At 43.7% G+C, this 26,887-nt stretch overlaps 2 protein-coding genes across 3 annotated transcripts in view; one reads left to right on the forward strand and one right to left on the reverse strand.

Moving 5' to 3' along the window:
• The first annotated feature begins 6,518 nt into the window (after positions 1 to 6,518).
• LOC139368587 (tumor necrosis factor receptor superfamily member 9-like) lies at positions 6,519 to 12,339 on the forward strand. The gene is made up of 7 exons (XM_071107637.1): positions 6,519 to 7,709; positions 8,132 to 8,251; positions 8,378 to 8,521; positions 8,650 to 8,722; positions 8,933 to 9,057; positions 9,149 to 9,289; positions 9,452 to 12,339. Exons 1-7 carry the CDS (start codon positions 7,574 to 7,576, stop codon positions 9,562 to 9,564), a joined length of 852 nt encoding a protein of 283 aa, XP_070963738.1. The 5' UTR covers positions 6,519 to 7,573; the 3' UTR covers positions 9,565 to 12,339.
• LOC139368586 (coiled-coil domain-containing protein 50-like) overlaps positions 9,876 to 26,887 on the reverse strand; it is a 28,082-nt gene continuing 11,070 nt past the window's right edge. The window contains exons 6-13 of one of the 2 annotated variants that reach the window (XM_071107635.1): positions 23,097 to 23,172; positions 20,900 to 22,300; positions 20,356 to 20,468; positions 20,153 to 20,236; positions 19,813 to 19,947; positions 16,848 to 16,936; positions 14,398 to 14,504; positions 10,880 to 14,304 (exon numbers count right to left, since the gene is read on the reverse strand). In XM_071107635.1, the coding sequence (XP_070963736.1) occupies positions 14,153 to 14,304; positions 14,398 to 14,504; positions 16,848 to 16,936; positions 19,813 to 19,947; positions 20,153 to 20,236; positions 20,356 to 20,468; positions 20,900 to 22,300; positions 23,097 to 23,172 (2,157 nt within the window). In that variant the 3' untranslated portion in view covers positions 10,880 to 14,152. Of the gene's footprint in view, positions 14,305 to 14,397; positions 14,505 to 16,847; positions 16,937 to 19,812; positions 19,948 to 20,152; positions 20,237 to 20,355; positions 20,469 to 20,899; positions 22,301 to 23,096; positions 23,173 to 26,887 lie in introns of both variants that reach the window. The other variant, XM_071107636.1, reaches the window with a different exon arrangement.

Raw genomic sequence — 26,887 nt, forward strand, 5'->3', positions numbered from 1 at the left:
CACACCCCGGTTCAACCCCAACTCTAGCCATATCCCTAGCTTCATGTCCAAACCCCGGCTCAACCCCAACTCTAGCCATAACCCTAGCTTCATGTCCACACCCCGGTTCAACCCCAACCCTAGCCATATCCCTAGCTTCATGTCCAAACCCCGGCTCAACCCCAACCCTAGCCATAACCCTAGCTTCTTGTCCAAACCCCGGCTCAACCCCAACCCTAGCCATAACCCTAGCTTCATGTCCACACCCCGGTTCAACCCCAACCCTAGCCATAACCCTAGCTTCATGTCCACACCCCGGTTCAACCCCAACCCTAGCCATAACCCTAGCTTCATGTCCACACCCCGGCTCAACCCCAACCCTAGCCATAACCCTAGCTTCATGTCCACACCCCGGTTCAACCCCAACCCTAGCCATAACCCTAGCTTCATGTCCACACCCCGGTTCAACCCCAACTCTAGCCATATCCCTAGCTTCATGTCCAAACCCCGGCTCAACCCCAACTCTAGCCATAACCCTAGCTTCATGTCCACACCCCGGTTCAACCCCAACCCTAGCCATATCCCTAGCTTCATGTCCAAACCCCGGCTCAACCCCAACCCTAGCCATAACCCTAGCTTCATGTCCACACCCCGGTTCAACCCCAACCCTAGCCCTAACCCTAGCTTCATGTCCACACCCCGGTTCAACCCCAACCCTAGCCATATCCCTAGCTTCATGTCCAAACCCCAGCTCAACCCCAACCCTAGCCATAACCCTAGCTTCATGTCCACACCCCGGTTCAACCCCAACTCTAGCCATATCCCTAGCTTCATGTCCAAACCCCGGCTCAACCCCAACTCTAGCCATAACCCTAGCTTCATGTCCACACCCCGGTTCAACCCCAACCCTAGCCATATCCCTAGCTTCATGTCCAAACCCCGGCTCAACCCCAACCCTAGCCATAACCCTAGCTTCTTGTCCAAACCCCGGCTCAACCCCAACCCTAGCCATAACCCTAGCTTCATGTCCACACCCCGGTTCAACCCCAACCCTAGCCATATCCCTAGCTTCATGTCCAAACCCCGGCTCAACCCCAACTCTAGCCATAACCCTAGCTTCTTGTCCAAACCCCGGCTCAACCCCAACCCTAGCCATAACCCTAGCTTCATGTCCACACCCCGGCTCAACCCCAACCCTAGCCATAACCCTAGCTTCATGTCCAAACCCCAGCTCAACCCCAACCCTAGCCATAACCCTAGCTTCATGTCCACACCCCGGCTAAACCCCAACCCTAGCCATATCCCTAGCTTCATGTCCAAACCCCGGCTCAACCCCAACCCTAGCCATAACCCTAGCTTCATGTCCACACCCCGGTTCAACCCCAACCCTAGCCATAACCCTAGCTTCATGTCCACACCCCGGCTAAACCCCAACCCTAGCCATATCCCTAGCTTCATGTCCAAACCCCGGCTCAACCCCAACTCTAGCCATAACCCTAGCTTCATGTCCACACCCCGGTTCAACCCCAACCCTAGCCATAACCCTAGCTTCTTGTCCAAACCCCGGCTCAACCCCAACCCTAGCCATAACCCTAGCTTCATGTCCACACCCCGGTTCAACCCCAACCCTAGCCATATCCCTAGCTTCATGTCCAAACCCCGGCTCAACCCCAACTCTAGCCATAACCCTAGCTTCTTGTCCAAACTCCGGCTCAACCCCAACCCTAGCCATAACCCTAGCTTCATGTCCACACCCCGGCTCAACCCCAACCCTAACCCTAGCTTCATGTCCAAACCCCAGCTCAACCCCAACCCTAGCCATAACCCTAGCTTCATGTCCAAACCCCAGCTCAACCCCAACCCTAGCCATAACCCTAGCTTCATGTCCACACCCCGGCTAAACCCCAACCCTAGCCATAACCCTAGCTTCATGTCCAAACCCCGGCTCAACCCCAACCCTAGCCATATCCCTAGCTTCATGTCCAAACCCCGGCTCAACCCCAACCCTAGCCATAACCCTAGCTTCATGTCCACACCCCGGTTCAACCCCAACCCTAGCCATAACCCTAGCTTCATGTCCACACCCCGGTTCAACCCCAACTCTAGCCATATCCCTAGCTTCATGTCCAAACCCCGGCTCAACCCCAACTCTAGCCATAACCCTAGCTTCATGTCCACACCCCGGTTCAACCCCAACCCTAGCCATATCCCTAGCTTCATGTCCAAACCCCGGCTCAACCCCAACTCTAGCCATAACCCTAGCTTCTTGTCCAAACCCCGGCTCAACCCCAACCCTAGCCATAACCCTAGCTTCATGTCCACACCCCGGCTCAACCCCAACCCTAGCCATAACCTTAGCTTCATGTCCAAACCCCGGCTCAACCCCAACCCTAGCCATAACCCTAGCTTCATGTCCAAACCCCAGCTCAACCCCAACCCTAGCCATAACCCTAGCTTCATGTCCAAACCCCAGCTCAACCCCAACCCTAGCCATAACCCTAGCTTCATGTCCACACCCCGGCTAAACCCCAACCCTAGCCATAACCCTAGCTTCATGTCCAAACCCCGGCTCAACCCCAACCCTAGCCATATCCCTAGCTTCATGTCCAAACCCCGGCTCAACCCCAACCCTAGCCATAACCCTAGCTTCATGTCCACACCCCGGTTCAACCCCAACCCTAGCCATAACCCTAGCTTCATGTCCACACCCCGGCTAAACCCCAACCCTAGCCATATCCCTAGCTTCATGTCCAAACCCCGGCTCAACCCCAACCCTAGCCATATCCCTAGCTTCATGTCCAAACCCCGGCTCAACCCCAACCCTAGCCATAACCCTAGCTTCATGTCCAAACCCTGGCTCAACCCCAACCCTAGCCATATCCCTAGCTTCATGTTCACACCCCTTTTCAACCCCAACCCTAGCCATAACCCTAGCTTCATGTCCACACCCCGGCTAAACCCCAACCCTAGCCATAACCCTAGCTTCATGTCCACACCCCGGCTCAACCCCAACCCTAGCCATAACCCTAGCTTCATGTCCAAACCCCGGCTCAACCCCAACCCTAGCCATATCCCTAGCTTCTTGTCCAAGCCCCGGCTCAACCCCAACCCTAGCCATAACCCTAGCTTCATGTCCACACCCCGGCTAAACCCCAACCCTAGCCATAACCCTAGCTTCATGTCCAAACCCCGGCTCAACCCCAACCCTAGCCATATCCCTAGCTTCATGTCCAAACCCCGGTTCAACCCCAACCCTAGCCATATCCCTAGCTTCATGTCCACACCCCGGTTCAACCCCAACCCTAGCCATATCCCTAGCTTCATGTCCACACACCGGCTCAAACTATTCAAAGAGGGCTTGATCTGTCTGCTTGGAATTTTATGCAGTAAAATCGTTGGTACTTTCACGGCATAACAGGTTGCTTTTTTGTTTCACTTTCAATTTCCATTCTTCATCAGTCCATCACAGGCAACTATTTGTGGAATAATAGTAATTATAGTAGTTGTAAACTCCCGAGTCATCCACATGGGTGAGTCAGTCAAAACAACAGCTGATATGCACAAGGGCATGACAAGGAAAGTTTAAAAGTTGTGTAATGCCTTCTCCCAAACCATGTGTTGCACTGCACAATATACTATGTAATGCCCTGACGCTTCCTTCTCTGTCTCTCAGTGTGGCCTTTTTCTCTCCTGAGAAATACATTTGGCAATGTCTTCCTCTCTGTCCTAAGAGGACATTCCCATTTTCCCATTGTGTGAGTGGGTGAATAATTATAACATATTTTATCTTTGTTCTTCTGTCAGTACAATGTCATCACATTCCCTTGAGACATTCACCAAGCTTAAAAGCATAAACTGGGCTCAATTCTGACCCCAGTGTGTCAAAAATGGCATCATTTTTAAACCCTTTCTTTGATCCATTTTCGAACTTTGTCAAGTAACTAGTCACCAAAAAATAATAAAGAATGCTATGATTTTTTTGTTAATAGGGAGGAATGAAAATGTAAAATTATATATATATTTTTTTGTTTGTTGCTTAAGCAAAAAAATGACTCGATCGTGCACTATGTGATAAGAGCACAACATTTGGCACATTGGTAGATGTATGTAGTACAGTATACTCTGAAATGATATAGATATGGAGCCACCATTTGGCCCCATGGGGTCCTGGCATACATTTTTTTTAAATGGCAGCCGATGGTACAAAAGTTGTACCGGCGAACTATGAACTGAAAAGCTGTCATTTGTGATTGACACTTGTAAACGTGTGCTTTTAACAATGTACATTTGTTGATTGCTAGGCATACAAATAAGATTATTTATTGATACATTTGAAACGAGGTCCAGTTGTGGCCGCAACCGGACTAGATTGTGAACGACTCTTGGGGGAATGCATTGCTTAACTGCCATGAGGGTGATAAGTAGCCTGAAGACTTACACTAAATTCTTCAGCTGCACTGTCGTTGGCCACAAGGCCTATCTCTCACGGGGGTGGGGCATGTGGTTGGCGTTCCATTCACTACCGAAAATGTTGACGAGCGGACACCCAACGGCCGGCAGTGGGAGTTGATGGAATGAAATGGATTTTGGCAGAGGTTCTGCTAATTTTCTCTTGGATAAAACATTTTATCTCCATACAGTTTTCTGTTTCCAAAACTAGAATATGTAACAAACAGAGTGGACTGTGTTTTGTAGACTTTACCCTTTGCCAACGTTTCAAAATATTTCCTTGTTTAGGAGGAGTGCAAGGACGAATTGAGTTATTGCAGACGCGCAACTCACAGAGTAGGCGTTCCCTAACAGAAATATGCAAATAAAATGTTTAGAACATGCCAATAGGATCTCACTAGCTCGTGCTTGGCTCTGCCCACCTCCTTGCTTGTTCTGCCAACTATGATTAATTTGCTCACATTGGAAACGACAGGCTCTGGTCAATCTTGGGTTAGTTATGAAAATATTTGCTAGACACAGATAGTTGGCTCTGTGCACGCCAGTCAAGTTCTTCCACTCCGATCTCGACAAACTATTTCTGTATGGACCTCGCTTTGTGCACAGGGACATTTTCACACTAAAACAGGAAAGGGCCTTACCCAAACTGTTGCCAGCACAGAATCATCTAGAATGTCAGTGTATGTATGTTACAACGTTAAGATTTCCCATTACTAGAACTAAGGGGCCTGAAACATGAAAAACAGCTCCAGACCATTATTCCTCCTCCACCAAACTTTACAGTTGGCACTATGCATTGGGGCAGGTAGCATTCTCCTGGCAAACCCAGATTCGTCCATCGGACTGCCAGATGGTGAAGTGTGATTCATCACTCCAGAGAATGCATTTCCACAGCTCCAGAATCCAATGATGGCGAGCTTTACACAACTCCAGCTGACGTTTGGCATTGAGCATGGTGATCTTAGGCTTGTGTGCGGCTGCTTGGCCATGGAAACCCATTTCATGAAGCTCCCGTCGAACAGTTATTGAGCAGAAGTTGCTTCCAGAGGTAGTTTGGAACTCGGTAGTGAGTGTTGCAACCGAGGACGATTTTTACACGCTTCAGCACTCGGCGGTCCCGTTCTGTGAGCTTGTGTGGCTTATCAATTTGCGGCTGAGCCGTTGTTGCTCCTAGATGTTTCCACTTCACAATAACAGCACTTACAGTTGACCGGGCGGCTCTAGCAGGGCAAACATTTTACAAACTGACTTGTTGGAAAGGTGACGTCCCATGACGGTGCCACGTTGACAGTCACTGAGCTCTTCATAAGGTCATTCTACTGCCAATGTTTCTCTCGATTTGATACACCTGTCAGCAACGGGTGAGACAAATAGCCGAATCCACTAATTTGAAGGGGTGTCCACATATATTTGTATATATAGTGTAGCTAGCTATTTACATCCTATCAAACCTGTCGTCTTGTGTGTTTGGTTAGCCTCCTAGCGAGTAGCCAATGCCAGGGCAAGCAAGGTTAGGCATCAAGCTAGCTAACTTATCCTAGCAATGACGCTCGCAGTATATCTAGCTAGCAAGAAAACTAAACATTTGGCTAGCTGGCATCGGGAGTATGGGGTAACGTTAGTTACAGTAGTGAGGGTGAATTAAACAATTTTTTCAACATCTAGCTAGCTTGTTATCTAGCTAGCTAGTTGTAGCCAAAGGACTTTTTACAATTTCTAGCTAGCAACATTAGTCTGGCTCATCCAGTGTCCTGTGTGAATTTAAGGATGCTCCCTCTAATTCACTCTTTCTTTCTCTCTCCTTTTGGAGGACCTGAGCCTTAGGACCATGCCTCATGCCTGGCCTGATGAGTCATTGCTGTCCCCAGTCCACCTGGTCATGCTGCTGCTCCAGTTTCAACTGTTCTGCCTGCAGCTATGGAACCCTGTTTACCTGTCCCAGACCTGTTGTTTAACTAAATGTGAATGATCGGCTATGAAAAGTCAATATGACATCATTCATATTCTTGAGGTAGTGTTAACGCAATTCGAGCTAGCCCACCAAGATCAGACCAACCCTGTTTGACTTCAAAGTACCAGGCATTAGATACAGCTTTTTTTCTTGAATTTGAACAAAGAGGTACGCTACAACAAGACTTGGTTTTCGCCATTTGTATTGAGAAAATACCATAAACCTTAGATCGGATATATAATCCACCAATATCAAACACAAAACAGACGTCCCAGACCCGGAAACTAAAGAAGCAACTAACGGGCAACTAATTTGGCGGGAGCATGGCGTCTGGGTAGCCGGGCAAGATGATACGCAATGCGACTTGTTCTCGAGTTCGCTGAGCACAGGCTGTAGGTTTTAGTTTCTCATTCTGGCAACATGCGATCAATTATCCGTTCTAAACATGTATTTCTATGCTCATGATCTATTTTCCTTCGCGCATTGGAGGACGGTTTACGTCTCTGGAACCGCTGAGCTGGAGGAGCGAACGGCTAAAATAAACGTCGTTCAAAGAGAACGAATCGTTCAACTGCAAATCACATCTCCAGTCGTGGACCGCAACTTCAATGAGTAAGCTACAGGACAGAAGATAACGTGTTATCATACGAAACGGAAGAAAAACTGTTGATAATCTTTTCATTCTCCAATTTAGTTTCGTTACTTGTATTTGTCATTTCAACGTTTTATTTAACATCTCTCTGCTTGTAATTAGTTATGTTGACATATCCCTTTCAAGCACTTAATCTGCGTCTGAAATAGTTTATTGTACGCCTGCAACAGGTGACAAATAGATAAACGTTAGGATTTTGTCGGCGGCAGGTAGCCTAGTGGTTAGAGCGTTGGACCAGTACCCGAAAGGTTTCTGAATTAAATCCCCGAGTTGACAAGGTAAAAATCTGCCCGTCATTGTAAATAATAATGTGTTCTTAACCGATTTGCCTAGTAAAAAAAAAAATAATTGTCCACGCCCCCCCCAAATCACATAAAGGCAGGAGAGTTTGAAGTCTCATCATATGAAAGGGTGCTTTCAAGTAGGGTACTGCTGTTGTCTATTCCATTTGGATTATTATTACTGTCAAGCAACTGCACCTGGAATCCATAGCCCTTCTGTGTTCCTAATTTTCTGTGTGAATTGGAGGGCAGCGAGAGAAGATGCATCTGGTCCTCAGGGTACTGTGTATCTCTATGCTCACACTGTGTTGCCTGAGTAGCACTGGTGAGATAGGTTGTAAACAATGGACAACCTCTGCTGGTTCTCCTGATGTCTGCTGTGAAAGGTGCAATCCAGGTAAATGTCTAAACTAGGCTACTGTAAATGGTTTAACTTTAAATGTAACCTATAAATAATCAATAATGAATGTAATGGGGCTTGGATTCTAAAGGCTTTATCTGGTTAAATTCTCTCTTTCATGGGGATGAACAATCTACTGTATCCCAGGTTAATTAAATCCTATGTATCCTTTAGTGGGTATACCACAGTGACCCAGTTGCGTTTCAGTGGCTTCTATTAGTACCACCAGAGGGGGGGGGGGGGGGGGGGGGGGTGTATGGATAATGATCAAACAACTGTATCTGGCATGTGGAAGAGGGCTGGAAATAGTTTCCTATCAAATACACTTACCGTCCACTGCAATTGCTACTGATGGAGCGATTGTGATGTTATTATGGATGTAGATGTGTTTTCAATTGTTGCCGGTGTATTTTGTGTAGGGAACCGTCTGGTGACACGCTGTGGACCAGACCCAGAAAAGCTCTGCGTTCCATGTAGGAATGAGACCTACACAACTGATGGTACATCACACTCCTGTCTCAGGTGTACTCAGTGTGTAGGTATGTCACCAGAGATTTACCCATTTGATAGAATCTATTCTCCTCTACACTTAAATATCTATTGTTGATGAGCGAGACGTTTTAACATTCATTTTACTCCTCCTTTGCTTGCCTGCGTGTGTGTAGGTGGCGCCCAATTCCTTAAGGCGGCCTGTACAAAAAGCAAGGACACAGAATGTGACTGTAGGGCAGGATTCCGATGTGGTGATGACCACTGCTCCTTCTGTGTTGAGGAGTGTGGGACGGGCCAGGAACCTCTTCCTGCTGCAAGTAAGACACACATCTGTACCTGCAGACATTAAAGTCAAACAAGTTATCTGGCATGCCTAGTAAGACAAGATCAGGACACATGGGAACATTTTCACCAAGTCCGACCCTCTGCATGTCTGTCTCCATAGGGTCCTGCCGGAATTGTCCAGATGGGACCTTCAATGACAAAGTCCATGAGAAGTGCAAGTCTTGGAGAACAAGGTTAGATTTAATCCCCCCCTTTAAACTCTGAGTTTGCGTCAATATTGGAATTACCGATAGTACTAATGCCATTGCATAAATTACCGTATGCAGCAAAACACTTGCCTTAATCTCAGCAACTCAGAACTAAAATCCTCCGCTATGGCTACTCAATGTAATCTGATATTGGAGAGCCAATCCTTAATCTTTATTTCTCCATCTCTGTCCCAGCTGTCTGCATCCCAATGAACACATTGTTGCAGTGGGAGATGCAGTCAGTGACAGCAAGTGCGGCATTGCCAACATTGTAACGCCAGAAGTCAACACCTTACCTTCAACACAGGCGGACCCTGAGGGTAAGACCAGTGAATCTAACCCATGGCAAAATGTATGTTATATCACCTTGTTTTAAAAAAAAGATGACAGCCTCTTTCTTTGATGGCACAGGGCTTTTTTGGGCTATAAGTGCCTCATTTGGGGTCTTTATCCTCCTTATCGTCTTGTTTCTGGTCATCATCATCACCAAAAAGAAGCCAGAGAAGACAGCCCCCAAGGAGCCAACCCTTAATGAGCTAACTCCCCCTACAGGTAATTAGATGCTTATACAATGTTATTCATTCCTACTCAACATACAGCACTGCAACATTGTTCTGTCAGCTTTCAAACTGTAATCCTAAACGTGAACGAAGCATCAACATAATTTAATCTGAGATTGGCTCAATCTTCACCTCCGCTCTCCCTCTGTCTCAGATGAACCCAGGAGCCTGGTGGTGACCAGTTTCCACCACCCTCAGCAGGAGCAGGGCAGCAGCTCTGAAATCCTGTGCTCCCAGGACTTTGAGACCAAGCTCCTGCCTGTGTGAGTGGCAGTGGACTTACTTTCTTGTGTGTTTTTGTTCCACTTTACTTTAATGTATTTTTTAAAAGAGTATTACTGATATTTATTGTTGCATTGTTGGGAAAGGCATTTCACTGTACTTGTGGACGTGACAATTAACTTGAAACAGGGTCATACTGGGTCTGACCTAATGATCACTACTTCACACGGGCACTCTGATGCCTACACATTGCTAGCCTCAAGCCCGGGCTGACGCTACTGCTGATACAGTTGGACTCTAGCTCTGCTGGACCATGCTACTGCGTCGCTGGGAATAAGACATTGAGGCTTAGATCATTTTTTGATTTTGTGATATCTTTTTATTCTGTGATATTTCTAATACCTCAGTCATTTTCTTATCTCACAGGCACATTCAAAGGTAAACTAGGTCACTATGTTAAGATCATGTACGTCAGTTAGCTAGTAAACTGATATTCAAATGTCAGTAGTGATGGGGAAATTTAGGGGGAAAAACATTGATGTCACTATATGACATATGCATTAGCAATTGGCTGCAGCTGGACTAGTTCAACTATTTACATTTTCTGGTTTCATAAACTGATGGCAAATGTCCTTTATGTCCTGAATATGTAATACTACTCTTGAAATTTGTATGAAGGTAGTATCAGAGCCATGACCATAATGTAACAGTGAATGAGGGGGTACAGCAGTACAACACAGGAAGCTCTGTATAGTTGTGACTGGCAGCCTCCATGCCTCCCACAGGCTTATACAGTATCATAGTCACGTTTTCTCAGTTCCCTGAATGGCTAAACCTAGCTGCCCACAGTTTAAGCTGAAGGGGATATCCCTACTTAATATACTGTACAACCCGAGGTGTGACGAACGTTTCATTGCGCAAGGTATGACGAAGAGCAAGTACAGGGTAATGCCTCGGCACTTTAAGAATTTCATTTATGATAACAATGTACCACTGTGGTACAGTATGTGACTTGGAGCCACTTTCCTGTGTGAATGTACTGCTTTTGTTGACTGGTATAGAGTCAAGGACATTCCAATTGGATCATTCATCCCACCCTCCCCTGTAACCATTCCCCAAGTAATTGCAGTAAATGAGAGAATGTGTTTTGTCAACCTACCTGGTAAAATAAACATTGACAAGGACATTGAAATGTGTGCAGGATACAGGCAGCTTAATCTACCCAACTTTTCCAGGAAGAGATTTCGAAAAGGGTCTGGACATTCCAAATAATGTAGGAGGAAATGCTACGGTCAGAGAATCCTCTCAGGTGGGGGTTTCCCCTTTACACAGACATATCTAAAGTAACTGGAAAAGTCTGTTAACTAATACAAATGTTTATTGCACTTGACACACAATTTACAATGTCGGCAATAGGCATTGAATGTGATCAAAGGGCTTCCTTTAACCTAGTCTGATAAGATCAAGACCAGAGTGAACTCTTTCACCACTGTAGGTTTGCAATCATAAGCATTATCTAAATCGGTGTTCCTTCGGCTTGCTGGAAATGCTTGTTAACTCAAGCCCACGTTGTAAAAAAGAAATGAATACTCCCTCTGGGCTTTCTGTTAGGCAGAGCTGGGAAAGCCGAGAGGATTATGATTAAATGTATCATATTAATCCCATTGTACTATCACTGCTGGGAAATTACACAAGAAGGAGCATAGGTCATGTGTAAATAAAGCTAACAATCATGAACGCTGTATGACTAATATTAGTCACACAGGAAAGAGGGGAAACAGTGTCAAACACGCTGGAAGAGCATCTCAGGCAAATTATCCTCTAGAAACTTCCCATTCAGATCTGTACTAATGTAACCTTTACTTTTCATGCAGCCTGGTCTCTGACCAGACGTAGCATAGTAAATGTAAATCCAGGACACAAATTATATAGTATGATATGTTACGGTTACTTAAGGCAAAAGTAGGGTTGTTGGTCGGTGTGGCTGGATGGCCGTTTTAACGCAAACATCTCGCACAAGATCGAATCGCGGACAACTTCATCAACTTTTGACTACCTTTTAGTTACTTTGCAACAACTTAGCAACTACTTAGCATGTTAGCTAATGCTCCCCCTAACCTAACAACCCCTAGCCCAGCTAATGTTAGCCAGCTGGCTAGAATTCATAACATATCATACGCTTTGCAAATTTGTGACATATGAATTACAATTAATATAACATATCATACAAAATGGGTGATGGACAGCCACATTAATACATACCATACAAAACATCATACTAAATAGTGTCTCGGATTTATGTACAGAATAATACGAAAAAAAGTATGTTTAAACCAGGTTGCCCTTTCAGATCTGTACTAATGTAACCTTTACTTTTCATGAGTCTACAAAGAAGCAGAGTAGTGCATCACAGTTCACACCCACGTTTAGTTACTGTATTTTTCTAGTTTGGACAGGCGTAGCCCACTGAGATGGAACATCTCACAATTAGGGCCTACATGGTGGAAAACGTGAACCCACACTCATGGAATGGGCCTACAGTAGTAGCAGGTGTAAATTAGTCATCACCACCACAAATGACTCACAGTAATCCGGGGACAGGGCCTTCAGAAAGCCAGTTACACTAAAGATGATAGTCACATTGATGGATTTTTAGAGTGCCGTCCATGTGAATATCCTTAAGTACTTGGACTGGCCGGCTCCTGGGATTTTATTATGTATTGTATGTCTTTTCACTTAGGCGCAGAGATTTTGTTGATTAAATAAGCAATATTGTTTCATATTTTGATATTTTTTAAAATAAAGAACTAGCAAATACCACTGGATTGTCTTATTGTATCCATCTTACCATAAAGATCTTGGCAGGAAATGTGCCCCGTGTGGCTTAGTTGGTAGAGCATGGCGCTTGCAATGAATGCACTCACGACTAAGTCACTCTGGATAAGTGTCTGCTAAATGACAAATGTAAAATTGTAACTTACATCAATATGACTTATTGATGACCTTGACAAAATACAAGATCAGCTACATTTACTGCAGCACATTCCTCTTGACAGCATCAGCTTCTCTAAGAGGAATTAATATCACACAGTTGAGGTTTCATGGGTGTTCATTTTATTCAGAAACACTTCAGAGAAACCTATGAGAGCACTGATCCCAGTGCTATAAAGATAACAGTTCTAGCAGTGATGTCTAACATGTAGTTGCTGTATTACTGTATATTTAAAAAAAAGTATGTTTAAATAAAAGGAATGAAAATGTAGAGTATGGAACTCTTGAATGTACTCAATTGACAGTTTGAGTGGTGCAAAATGATCAGAAGCAGAGAGTTGGTGGGAAAACTAGATTGAGGAAGGATGCAGTTCAGTAGTTGCACTTACATAACTACTCAATGTAAAGTTTGGGTTCATGGGAGAAGGTGGAGTTACCTCGTATCAGCAGTATGCTCAGTGTGCTGTGACCTGTCATACAGCATAACTTAAGAGTTCACCAACAGGCCTAACTGTAAACACTGAAGATGTGGCGTTAGAGGATGACTCCAGCACAGTAAGGGGATTCCAGGTCATAAATATATGACTTGACAAGCCTAGGCTGAGACAGCCCATTGAGGAAATACTGGATTCACACAGTGACAATTCTATTTCCCAGTCATTTGGGAAACTTATTGACACTTTAGATGTGAATTACATAAGTCTGTTCTCAAAGATCCCCTCAGGTCTTTCTCAGACAGATATCAAGAGGGGATAGCATCCCTAAAACAGGGTTTCAGATGTGTTGCCATGTGAATTGGAGTGTTACTCAGATCTCCCCTTAATAATACTAAATAAGAAAACAAAAAAAGTCAAACAATAAAACAAACTGATTGATATTAACATTATCTCATCAACACAGAAGGCAAATATGAATAGGCAAGGCCAACTATACTGAACAAAGATATAAATGCCACAACTTCAAATATTCTCCTGAGTTACAGTTCATATAGGGAAATCAGTCAACTGAAATAAATTCATTAGGCCCTAATCTATAGATTTCACATGACTGGGCAGGGGTGCATCCATGGGTGGGGCCACCCACTGGGGAGCCAGGCACAGCCAATCAGAATTAGTTTCTCCCCACAAAAGGGCTTTAATTACACACAGAAATACTCTTCAGCGCCATGCTGTTTGATCAGCCTCTTGATATGCCAAGCCTGCCAGGTGGATGGATTATCTTGGGAAAGGATAAAATGCTCACTAACAGGGATGTAAACAAATGTGTGCACAACATTTGAGAGAAATACGCTTTTTGTGTGTATGGAACTTTTATTTCAGCTCATGAAACATGGGACCAACACTTCACGTTGCGTTTATATTTTTGTTCAGTGTATAATTCTTCCCTTTGAATATTATTGAGTTATATGAACCCAGTAAGAAAAAGTACAAAAATGTATGCACTCACTACTAAAACGACTCAAACGTGAAAATAAAGTATCTGGACCAGTCCTTTTAACAAAAACAAAATCTTTTTTTTTTTAACTGGTTAAAGTGCTAGTTGGGATAACTAAATATCATTTTCTTTAAATTCTCTTGCAACCAGGTAAAGTAATGTGAGGGGTGTGCGGTTATACTCCCGGGCCCATGGTCTCAGACTGACATCACTGCTGCTTACAGTTCTCCTTCTTCTCTTTGGATTTGGCGCGTACAGATTTGTCGCTTTGCCTCTTGGTGGGCGGGATGAACGTTGGCTCCTCCATAAAATCATGTAAGCTGGAGTGAGGAGTGGGATGAGACTGGCAGGAGGATGTGCCTATAAGGAACAGGATGTTTTATAACTGCTCATTACCTCTACAGTATAAGCTACATGTTATGATGAGATGATCCGTGGTATTGTTATTCCTACCAGAGATTGTCGGTCCTGCTCGGATGCCCTCCTTGCCTTGTCTACTGGCCTTGAAAGTTGGGTCCAGTTCCTCTGCAATGTTTCTGATTCTGATTGGCTGTTGTGATCTGTAAAGATATGAGTAGTTGGTTGAAATATAGAACTACTTTCATAGCCAAATCTACCACGACATGATTGCAGCCCACTCAACGGATATCAAAATCTCTAGCAATCGGGGCACAAGACAAGGGTAATCGCTGTCTCCCCTGCTCTACTTGTTGGGGGCGGAGCCTCTGGCAGAGTTGATAAGGAGCAATCCAATTATTATGGGTGTTTCTGCAGGCGGCCTGCAGCACAAGATTTCGCTTAAGGCGGATGATGTCTAAAATGGGAGGGATTTCTCAGGGTTGGATATGTAGAGCAAGACACAATTGCTCAGTATGGCAAGTTCTCAGGTTATAAGATCAATTTGAACAAATCCACTGTCTGCCCTCAATATTACACTCACCAGCTCTATGAAGACACTATGTCCTTTCCAATGGAAGACAGGGGTTTCAATACCTTGGGATCTTCATAACACCAGATCTGAATAGCCTTTTCAAGGAAAATTTTTCCACTCCTGGATCTCCCTCCCAATTAGCTTAGTAGGAAGAATGAATGTCATCCGTATGAACATCCTCCCTAGACTGAACTATTTATTTCAGATGCTCCCATGCTATCTCCCAGTTTCCTTTTTCAAAACAACTAACCAAAGCATCACCAAATTTATATGGGGCAATAAAAAAAACTAGGATCAAGTTCTCCACTCTATTGAAACCTGAATCTAAAAGGTGGTCTTGCCCTTCCCTCCCTTCAATTATACTACTGGTCTGCCCAAATCCGCAACATGGATCACAAACAGACAAGAGTAAACATGGATTCAGATAGAAGCCCAACCCTGTGGTTCATTGCCCCTAAGCTCAATGATATTCATTAATAACTTTAGTGAAGTGGGCAACATAGCCAAAACCTTTGTGATTTACAGCACCCTACTAACGTGGAGGGACTGTAAGAAATACCTGGGCATTTCCTCCCAAATATGTTCTCACTCGCCTATAGTAGGCAACCCAGACTTGCCAAAAGCCCTGAGGGATGCCAACTTTAATCTTTGGCATACTCTAGGAATCAGGACCTTCACAAACCCATTTCATCAGAAAACCACTACACTGAAATCCTTTCAAGAGCTCTGCAGTGAATTCAATGTGCCAAGATCCCTTTTTCTATACATCTTCAAATTAGACATGTCGTCATTTCCTCATTTACTTCCAAGAGGAGGTTTAGTGCTCAGTTAAAGGAAGTTGAAACCCTTCTTGTCACAGCACAATCCATTAAAGGCAAAATATGTTACTCCTTTGAAAATAATCTGGGAAAAAGGACCTTGGTCTGACTATCAGTGATGAGTTATGGGCAGAGGTTTGTGACAGGGTATACTGCTCCTCTATTAATGTAAAAATGATCTAATTACACATTTTTGTACAAATTTTATTACACTCCTTTGATATTCCATAGAATGAAAACAGATATGTCTCCTAACTGTAAAAGATGTACCTCTGAAAGTAGAACCTATATGCATGTATTTTGGAGCTGTAGAGAGATTGACAGATTTTGGCAATCTGTACATACTGCTACACAGAAAATACTAGATGTACAGTTTGATATGACCCTGTGTATCTATCTTAATGCCCAGCATTTGCTTATGACTATTACATACTTTGCTAAGAAATGTATTCTTCCATTGTGGGCCTCTAATACCCCACCTACATTTAAAATGTGGATTGACCAGATTGTTGACTTTCTCCCTCTTGAAAAGCTCACTTATGACCTCCGCAAGAACAGCCCAAATTTGATACTCTGGTCTCCACTACACAACTATAATAAAATTGTACAGAGTGAATGTGGTGATTAGGGAAATGAGCAGATTTGTGTAAGGTGCTGTAAAATCTAAAAACGAATTATTTGCTGGTCGTCTCAGCTAAGGCTGGAAATAGCTAATAAGTACCTTGATAGTGCTCCTGCAAGTTTTATCTTTTTTAATAATTCTTTGTGTGTGTGTGTGTGTATATATATATATATATATATATATATATATATATATATATATATATATATATATATATATATATATATATATATATATATATATATATATATATATATATATATATAAAATTTATTTTTTAAATTATTATATATATTTTTTTGAATATATATATTTTTTTTTAAAAGTCTGTCACATCTGTGAATGTGGAATGTGTTTTCTTGGTTGATTGAAAAACAACTTTAAATTGAAATTTTTATTTTATTTTTTATCTCTAGCAATTACTTTTTCAAAAGCCCCATACTTCTTCAGCAAATGATAAATCAGTCAGGTGCTAAGGAGGGCACTTCCAGCCTGGGGTTTCCCAGTGTTATATACACACACAGTGACTCACTGGGTTGTGGGTCTAGGGGCCTGATAGTCTGGAGAGCAGTCTTCAGTAGGAGATGGAAGGTCCTCTGAGCCCAGTCTCTCCCGCTGGATCTGAGACACAGGACAGTAATTATAAACAATATTCCTATTGAAAACGTTGTTTTGAAATAAGACAGACACTTTATTCAAAAGTAGTGTCAATAGTTAACACTACGTAGGCAATGGCTCATTAGTTAGTTTTATTCTTCCCCCAATCGCTTTGGTGTGGTACATTTTCACAACTTCGTATTAAACTCAAAACAGATCAAAAAGGCAGGTATTTTAAAACTAAGCACATTTTCAATTGACTACGTATAACATCCTCAGTCACTTTTTCACTAAACTTCACATTGCAATACATGTTCATAAAGTAATTCTTCCATAATGCAATGCTCACATTACTTTTGCTAGGATCCCCTTCACATTTGTTAAAAATACATTTCACTAGGACTTAAGTGATTATCAATTAAGAGCAGTCGGATTAACGGTTTGGTAAACCTATAGATTTTAAACTGGTTTGTCTACTACACATAATAATGAAAATGGATATTTGAAGTATTAATATATTTCTAAACATTTGTAAAAACCTGTTTTAGCTTTGTTATTATGGGGTACGTAGATTGTAGGATTTTCTTTAATCAATTTTCTTTAAACAATTTAAACAATTATAAGGCTGTAACGTAACAAAATGTAGAAGTCAAGGGGTCTGAATACTTTCCGAATGCACTGTATGTAACAAATGCATCCTCTAAAACACGTGTCCAACATGCTTTACTAAAATTGCATTGGCCAATGCAGTACTGTAATATTAGTAGGGTATCCACCCAGTGGGTGAAAACGTGCTTAGGCGATGACATTACACTTCCTTATGTTAAAAACATGTTTTTAGATCAACCTATGGCCGAACACTCAGGACAGGCTTGTTGCAAACTAGTGCCTGAAACATTGACATAAGTGAAAGAAACATTTGTTTAATTTGATTACAGTACACCAACAGTATGTTGCGTTTATTTCAGAACACCACTTGTATTTTTTGCATCATGATTATGAACGATGTCTTCAATGATCACACACCTTTGATCAAACATGGGAGAAATGGAAACGTGGTCAGTCAATTTCAACAGGCCTAATGTAGCATATTACATTCAAAAGGGGCCGTTTTGAAACATGCATCTTGCATTTATTGCTAATGGATTAACTGGTTGTTAAAATAACTACATTGAGAAGAAGTTGGTGACGATTAAAGCAATGTTCTTATAATCTTATACAGTCGAAGTCAGAAGTTTACATACACCTGAGCCAAACACATTTAAACTCAGTTTCACAATTCTTGACATTTAATCCTAGTAAAAATTCCCCGTCTTAGGTCAGTTAGGATCACCACTTTATTTTAAGAATGTGAAATGTCAGAATAATAGTAGAGAGAATTATTTATTTCAGATTTGATATCTTTCATCACATTCCCAGTGGGTCAGAAGTTTACATGCACTCAATTAGTATTTGGTAACATTGCCTTTAAATTGTTTAAATTGGGTCAAACGTTTTGGGTAGCCTTCCACAAGCAACCCACAATAAGTTGGGTAAATTTTGGCCAATTCCTCCTGACAATACTGGTGTAACAGTCATGTTTGTAGGCCTCCTTGCTCGCACACGCTTTTTCAGTTCTGCCCACACATTTTCTATAGGATGAGGTCAGGGCTTTGTGATGGCCACTCCAATATCTTGACTTTGTTGTCCTTAAGCCATTTTGCCACAACTTTGGAAGTATGCTTGGGGTCATTGTCCATTTCGAAGACCCATTTGTGACCAAGATTTAACTTCCTGACTGTGTGCAACAGTCCCTCCTGCAGCAAAGCACCCCTACAACATGCTGCTGCTACCCCGGTGCGTCACTGTTGGGATGGTGTTCTTCGACTTGCAAGCCTCCCCCTTTTCCTCCAAACATATCGATGGTCATTATGGCCAAACAGTTCAATTTTTCTTTCATCAGACCAGAGGACATTTCTCCAAAAAGTAAGAGCTTTGTCCCCATGTGCAGTTGCAAACCGTAGTCTGGCTTTTTTATGGCGGTTTTGGAGCAGTGGCTTCTTCCTTGCTGAGCGACCTTTCAGGTTATGTCGATATTGGACTTGTTTTGCTGTGGCTATAGATACTTTTGTACCCGTTTCCTCCAGCATCTTCACAAGGTCCATTGCTGTTGTTCTGGGATTGATTTGCACTTTTCGCACCAAAGTACGTTCATCTCTAGGAGACAGAATGCGTCTCCTTCCTGAGCGGTGTGATGGTTGTGTGGTCCCAAGGTGTTTATACTTGTGTACTATTGTTTGTACAGATGAACGTGGTACCTTCAGGCGTTTGGAAATTGCTCCCAAGGATGAACCAGACGTGTGGAGGTCTACAATTATTTATCTGAGGTCGTGGCTGATTTCTTTTGATTTTCCCATGATGTCAAGCAGAGGCACTGAGTTTGACGGTAGGCCTTGAAATACATCTACAAGTACACCTCCAATTGTCTCAAATGATGTCAATTAGCTTATCAGAAGCTTCTAAAGCCATGACATAATTTCCTGGAATTTTCCAAGCTGTTTAAAGGCACAGTCAACTTAGTGTTTGTAAACTTCTGACACACTGGAATTGTGATAGTGAATTATAAGTTATTGTTGGACAATGACTTGTCTCGTGCACAAAGTAGATGTCCTAACAGACTTTGTGGAGTGGTTGAAAATCGAGTTAATGACTCCAACCTAAGTGTATGTAAACTTCCGACTTCAACTGTATTTTGGATAAATGGTTGTATGGTGAAAGAGGTCTTCAGAATGAATGCACAATAAATACTTGTTAATATGAGACTGCTGCGTTACAAGTGTTAAATTCACCACACACACACACACGTGAAAATGGCACCAAAAAGCAATTGAAAACCCAAAAGAAACAGCAGCAGCAGCTACCCGTCTGTCTCTGGCAGTTCTCCTGTCATAGGGGTCAGCCAGGTCATGCGGTTCACACTGTGACCCCGGGCCATCAAGGTCACATGAACGACGCTTTGACTTCATTTCCTGCTTCTGCATGAAGCGGGCGATTTCCTGACAGAGGACACAGTGACCACAAAGTGTCATAATCACACCTTTGGCTTTGAAGGCTGCATTTTCTAATGGTTTTGCTAAGCCTATGATTTATCTGATGACTAGTGAGATTGGGTGATAAAAAGTTCATACAAACTTGAGACTCCCTTAAAGAAACTGACTAAATCATTATATTTACTGCTGTACCTCCAAAACACCGTCTTACCTCATCCTGGGCCACTTGTGCCACTCTGAAGTCTCCTGCTGGATAGGAATCGCGTTGATAGTGGGAGGGACGGGCTGGAGGGCTCTGCAATGACAACACCAGAGAAGAGTGGTTAACACTCAGCAACATAGTAGTATTCGGGGGAGCTGAAAGTACATCCAGCAGGTGGCACCTGTGGGTGTGGTATCCTTCCTGTCCCTTACCCTCAGCAGCTTCTCCTCCTCCTGCAGCCTCCTGGCCAGCTCTTCATCCAGCAGCACCTGCTGCAGCTCCCCCAGGTCCAGACACGCCCCCTTCTCCGGCTGCAGTGCGGTTCCTGTGGGAGGAGAGACTTGGGGTCAGGAAGGTTTAGAGAAATAAGGGGTGTGATGGGAGTGATGCTGTGATGTGGTATGATAAAAGGTATATGAAATAACAGACCTTGTGAAGATGAAGACAGACATGTAATTAGAGGAAAGAAATGATACAGCACATGCTGTTAGATCAGTCTGTTAGATCATTTCAAGAGATGAGAGGACAAAGAAGATGAAGGCTGGAGAGGGGTTGAAGAGCAGCTGTTCTCTGAATAAAGGAAATCCAGGTTAAGATATTTCCCAGACCATCAGAATGACCAACAATACTACAGAGGAAATATCACACTTTTGAAAAAATACCCTTAATCAAAAGGGAGAGTACAGTAGCTGCCTCCCTGCAGGTCTGCCTGTTCAGAGCACTGAGGTACCTGCAGCCTGTAGCTCTGGGTGTTACCTGCTCTGTGGGTGTGCTTGGATCTGGCCCTGATGGAGGGCCCTCTGCTGCAGAAGCTTTGGCTGCGCTGGGAGACTTTCTGTGAGGGTGGGGGTCTCTCCTCCTCCTCGGAGTGGTACTGCTTATCCTCCTCATGCTGGTGTTCACTCTCACTCCTCACCCGGCGCTCGCTATGGTAGTGCCTGTCGCCCCTGCCCTCCTCCCTCGCCTGGTCCCCACCTGAGCTGACCTTGTGTCTGGGGTCTCCACTACTCCTCCCCTCTCTCTCTCTGCTGAACAGCCTATTATTTATACAGTGTTCATCATAGACCTCAGTCCCACTAGCCTCCTCTATGGTCAGGTTTTCATGGATTTTGTCTCTCTCCCCCTCATGACCACGGTGACAGAGGCTTTCTCTTTGTGAGGCACTCCTTTCCCTGACATCTCCATGGTAACTGGGCCTGTTGCAGATGGCCATTTGAAAAGCCCTCTGTGGTTGAGAGTTGTTACAGGCGATGGTATTTCCCCCATCATGCACCTGGCTGTCTCTGCCCTTACCCCTTGCCCGCTGTGACCGTGACCCCCCGTTGAAGCTTTGCCTCAAGGCCACACCCCGCTCTCTTAAGTCATGGGCAATCAGCTCCCAGACATTTCCTGCCCGCCTGCTGTCGCCATGGTAACTATGACAGCGTCTGCTGGTGTCGTCCTGGAAGCGGACTTGTTTCTTGTCGCTGGTCTCTCTGTGGGTCCAGCTCCTTCTGACCTCATCTCGGTCTCTATCCTGCACCCCTCTAGCAGGGTCACTAGTTCTTCCTCTGTAGTGCCGCTCCCTGCCATCCTCTGACCTGGGGTCCCTGTCATAACCCCCATCACGAGCTACCCTGGGATTCATGTCCCAAATCCCATCCCTGTCCTGCAGACTCCCCCTTTCTTCCCTCTCTCCTCTGCCCCTCTCCCAAACCTTGCCATGGTCCTCTCTGAAGCGGTTGTGGCGGCTGAGACTCCCGCTGCTTCTCTCTTGTGGCTGGTGCACAGGAGTCCTGTAACCACTAGGGGCAGTGTTGAGACGTTTCTCCTGTCTACACGGCCGGGGTGGAGGGAGGTGTTCAGGGAAAACAGTGTCTGTGTGCTCTGAGCCTTCATCACTCAGATAGTCAGGTGGAGGGCATTGGAGGTCGTTTCTGATGATTCTAGGGGGATCCATGTGTCTATCACGTGATGACAGAGTTCTGTTATTCTGTCCTGCTGTCCTGTAGGGCTCAGACAGAGGCGCAGCTGTAGAGTCTGACTGTGGCTGTGTGTTAGAGATAGAACACTGCCACCTGCTGGTAGCAGGCTGATGGCGCAGCTCTTCTCCATGTATGGGGCTGGTGCTGAGAGCAGGCTGGTGTGGGCAAGGCGAGGCAGGGACGCTGGCACTGTCTTTAGTCAAGCCAAACATGCAAACACAAAAGCAGGTGAATGTGGGTGTTTGTGTTTTACATGTAGTATTAGGCAGGTGCAGTAAATGGTGCAAGACAGACTTGGGCTGCATGTGAAAATACAAGGGGCCATGCTAAATTAAATGCACTTTTTTTTAAACACTTCTTAACCCTATTGGGCCCAACAGAGGCATGGTCACAAAACAACACATACAGTGCCATGGTCCATGTTATTAAGGAGATAGCTATAGCTGAGTGATTGCCAAAGGGATAAGGCTGACCATCTATGCTGCCAGGAGACCTGTGGGGTCAAGTGGATGCAGATGGGAATGACAGCAGTCAAGCATGCAGAGCAAAGCAGGGTTAGATTAGGGCCCAGCCTCCCCATGCAAGCGTTAGACTTAACCACACAGCATCTATGATCTACACCTACAACACGGTCACAATGATCCAGGTGTGGAGGGCTTGATGGTTCGTCACTTTCAGCATTTGAAATTAGAAACAGTGGGGTTTATTTAGTTTATTAAGATTAAGTTCCTCAGTGTCATATTTTGTCCTCGTTGTGATCATAAAAGAAAACAGCACGCACCCCAATCATGGCTTTGAAAAAAATCATTGGGAAGTAACAGAATTATCAGGAAAGGTCAGAATAACAGGCACCACCCAAAGTATGATTCAAACCAAAGCAATCAATTACTTAGACATGATTTCAGAAATAAAATAAGCTACAGAAAGATAAAAAGGAACCCTAAAACAAATCAGTTGCTTCCCTTATACAAGATAAAGTGTGGCCGTACCGTCACTGAGGCACTCCTGCCTACTCCTCTGTCTGACCCTCAGCCCCTCCTCTTCCTGGATGCGTTTAGCCATTTCCTGTGGAAACAATGTTACCAAATTTCAATGGTCACATACACATGTTTAACAGATGTTATTGCAAAACGCCTGTGTATCGTTTCATCCATGGGACCAGAACCGTAACAATAAATTCAGTCAGCACATGTCAATAAAATGAATAGTTTTGAGATTATAGAAACAAATGTCTTCAGCAGGTATCAAATATCAAAGTAAATAAGAGTGATTTGAGGTCAATTCAGAGCAGAACAGACTCTTCACACACAGTTTGAGCTCAGTTGCCATACGGAGTCAAAAATGTCAGCCAAGTATTACGGGTGAGGTTAACCAGGCCTCTGCCAGTACGTGGGCAAATGTTGGCATCAACGACTGTGCTTCCTACTTAGCCTTCATTCAAAAACCCTTTCCACTGATTTCCCTGTTTCCTGCCCATGAAGGAGGCCATTCATGTGTACAGTACAGATTAGCACCACAAGGTGTCAGTATAATATTGCCCACAATCACCGTACAAAGACCGAAGCAATTGCTCAAGATGGTAAAGCAAGCACTAGCAGTTAAGAACAGAATCAAAGAAATCAGCAAAGAATGAATGGTGAGTGATGTGAAGCATCCACAGAACAACATGGCTACAAGTGTACGATTATGACACAGATTAAGAACAATGCCAAGAAGTATACTCTAAGTACAAACAAGGACCACAATGGTCCATGACTCAGTCTGGTGGTTAACGCAAACAAACAGTAAATTACAAAACATGAACTCCATAGAACACAACACACATGTATCTTTGCCTTGTTCTGTGGAAATGAGAGCACTACAACTAAACAGTATTTATTATCATGGGTGGAAACCTGCAGCATGATAAACACTGAGGGCTAGCCGCTGTCATTGCATAGACAGAGTCTGGGTGGCCTGCATTAGAAAGGCATTTGTCGACAGAGGAAGTGTTGAATGCAGAGTCTCCATTATGAGTGAAATTGGGCAGGTCCACATTGGCCGCTCAGCACAAAACCAACTTTGGGTTAGCATGGTCCCAGTTCAGTTTGTGCAGTCTTACCAACTCTTATGGTCAATGTGGCAAGACGACACAAATAGATCTAGGACCAGTCTCCTGTTGGCCTGGCGAGGCTGGTTATTTCAGGAAGGCCTGGGGGATGACTCAATGGAAAATAACAGACCAGACCAGCAGACCAGAGACAGACCAACCTTTCATCTCCCCCTGCCTGCCGGGCAAGCAGAGACTGGGCTCTGGTCTGGAAAAAGTGCTAAGAGGACTGCTTCACTTTCACCCAACACCTTGTCAACTGGTCATGCCAGAGAAACCCTGTACAAGAGCAGCTCTAATAGACCTCCAGAGACCTGGGCTATGCCTTTATCTCCAGAGCCCTCCTGTAAGACAGACATCATCTATTCATTGTAATGAAGAAGCCCTGTATAAAAATACAGTGGGGCAAAAAAGTATTTAGTCAGCCACCAATTGTGCAAGTTCTCCCACTTAAAAATATGAGAGAGACCTGTAATTTTCATCATAGGTACACTTCAACTATGAGAGACAAAATGAGAAAATCCAGAAAATCCCATTGTAGGATTTTTAATGAATTTATTTGCAAATTATGGTGATTTCTGGCTCTAGGTGACACCTGTATTCAAGAGCATGTTGTGTCTCCACCGATGGTGGGCACAACAGACTCAACACAGATTATGTCAAGTAAGGTCTAAGCTACACCATAGGAAACAAACAAAAGTTTATGCATTTTGAGAGATTTTATTTTATGTCTGCAAAAAAGGACAACAATCCCTGTCAGTATAACTTCTCGACACCACTTGTAGATCAAGCGCTGCAGGTTTAGAGGGTTCTCAGTTCAACATCTCTAATGACACAAGTGAAGTGTTAAGAAAGACCATGCGAGCACAAGCACTGTTCCTCTAGCTTGAGTCACAGATCACTTTGCCAGCTCAGCGCTGCCAGCCTCAGCAGACAATTAGCAGCTTGACATGGCAGGTTAGCTCAGGAAGTGCCATGGGGATCTGGCATTTAGACTGACTGCACCGCCTGGTGCCTTCTGTTCTGCTGTGCAATTAAACAGTCAGCGGGGATGCTAATATTTAATCAACACACTACATCAGCCAATCTTCCATAAAGGTGAATTTGCTTGGAGTGTGTTTGCTCATCGTTATAATTAGCCAACACTGAGGCTTCTGAAAGTGATTTAGCACTATTAAATCCATGGAGTAAAGACTAAGCTTAGTCAAGTGATTCTACAGACGAGCAAAGACATTGACCTTTAGACATCAAGTCTTTAAAGAATTCATTCAAATGAACAAATTGCTGTCTTTTGGGGACTTGCAATAACCTTGTAACTGGAATATGTATACACAAAAAGGACTGGCAACATGAAAGACCACCACTTACAGCAACACTACTGTTCCTGGGCCAAGCCACTAAAAGATTTCCACCCTACCCCTAGAATGATGGACACACCCACGGTCTGCTCTGACTTCACTCACTCTGAACAAGGATCCTTTATGAGAGTGAGGCATCTAAGCTTCATCTAAAAGGGATAATTCAGCCCAAACCACTGATACCTATGATTTACAGTGGTAAATAACACTAATGTGACAAAAAAAAATCTAATACAACACATAACAGAGTACCACTCTCCATAGTTTCAACCATAGTGGTGGCTGCATCATGTTATGGGTATGCTTGTAATTGTTAAAGGATAATTCCACCCACTGCTGATGTCAAAAGGGCTTTATAAATACATTTGATAAGTCCATTGTTGACATGGTCCCAAATCTTTTGTTTGTCAGCAATAACATTAAGATATGAAACTTTCAAAATACAGGAATCATTCACGTATCATGCTTTTTGGATCATATGACGCAAAAAGCGCCATCATATGATGTAAACTACATCATATGGGTATCAAGCCTCCATCGTCTTATTGTGTACATTCCTCTCTCATGCGGAAGCATATGCGGTCTGTGTATCTAACGTAGCATGCGTAAAGGAGTATCCATCTGTGTCCGAGTCAGAAATCATGGTCATTGAATTAATTACCATGTCTCTGCGCTGAACTAGGTTGAATATTTGCTTAATGAAAACTACAACTTCCTTCTGCCATGTTTCCCATATAGTTTTGGACTTTTCTCTCGTGAATGATTTGATTTCTCTCTAGAGAAACGGTGTGCTGGGCTCACAAAAATCCTGAAATGAAAGGTTAAATTACTTGAATTCCAATGTCGGTCAATTAGTTGTTTAACCTCTTGGGTAGAGGGCAGTATTTTCACCTCTGGATGAAAAGCGTTCCCAAAGTAAACTGCCTGTTACTCAGGCCCAGAAGCTAGGATATGCATATAATTGGTAGATATTAGATTGGATAGAAAATGTAGTGTTTTCTAAAATGGTTAATATAATGTCTGAGTATAACAGAACTGATATGGCAGGCGAAACCCCGAGGACAAACCATCCAGGGATTTAAAAAATAAAATTATTGTCATAGGATTTTCCAATTGTTTTCTATGGGATACCCTTATTAGGAGCTGGCTACAGTTCCTATGACTTCTACTAGATGTCAACAGTCTTTAGAAATTGTTTGATGTTTTTCTTTTGAGAAATGAAGTAGTCCTATCCATTGTAAGTGTCACTCCGGGTGGACTCTACTGTTTTGATGCGCGTGAACTGGAGCGCGCTTCACCTTGTTTTTATTCGGTATTAGAAACAGTTTACTCA

This window comes from Oncorhynchus clarkii, chromosome 16 (genome assembly GCF_045791955.1).
Source record: "Oncorhynchus clarkii lewisi isolate Uvic-CL-2024 chromosome 16, UVic_Ocla_1.0, whole genome shotgun sequence".
Classification (NCBI taxonomy): Eukaryota; Metazoa; Chordata; class Actinopteri; order Salmoniformes; family Salmonidae; genus Oncorhynchus; species Oncorhynchus clarkii.

Bases quoted from the DNA above. Each gene is read 5' to 3' on its own strand.
- LOC139368587 (XM_071107637.1), top strand. From the start codon at position 7,574: ATGCATCTGGTCCTCAGGGTACTGTGTATCTCTATGCTCACACTGTGT. The intron at 8,723-8,932 runs GTTAGATTTAAT...TCTCTGTCCCAG, and splicing joins TGCAAGTCTTGGAGAACAAG to CTGTCTGCATCCCAATGAAC. The intron at 9,290-9,451 runs GTAATTAGATGC...CCTCTGTCTCAG, and splicing joins TGAGCTAACTCCCCCTACAG to ATGAACCCAGGAGCCTGGTG.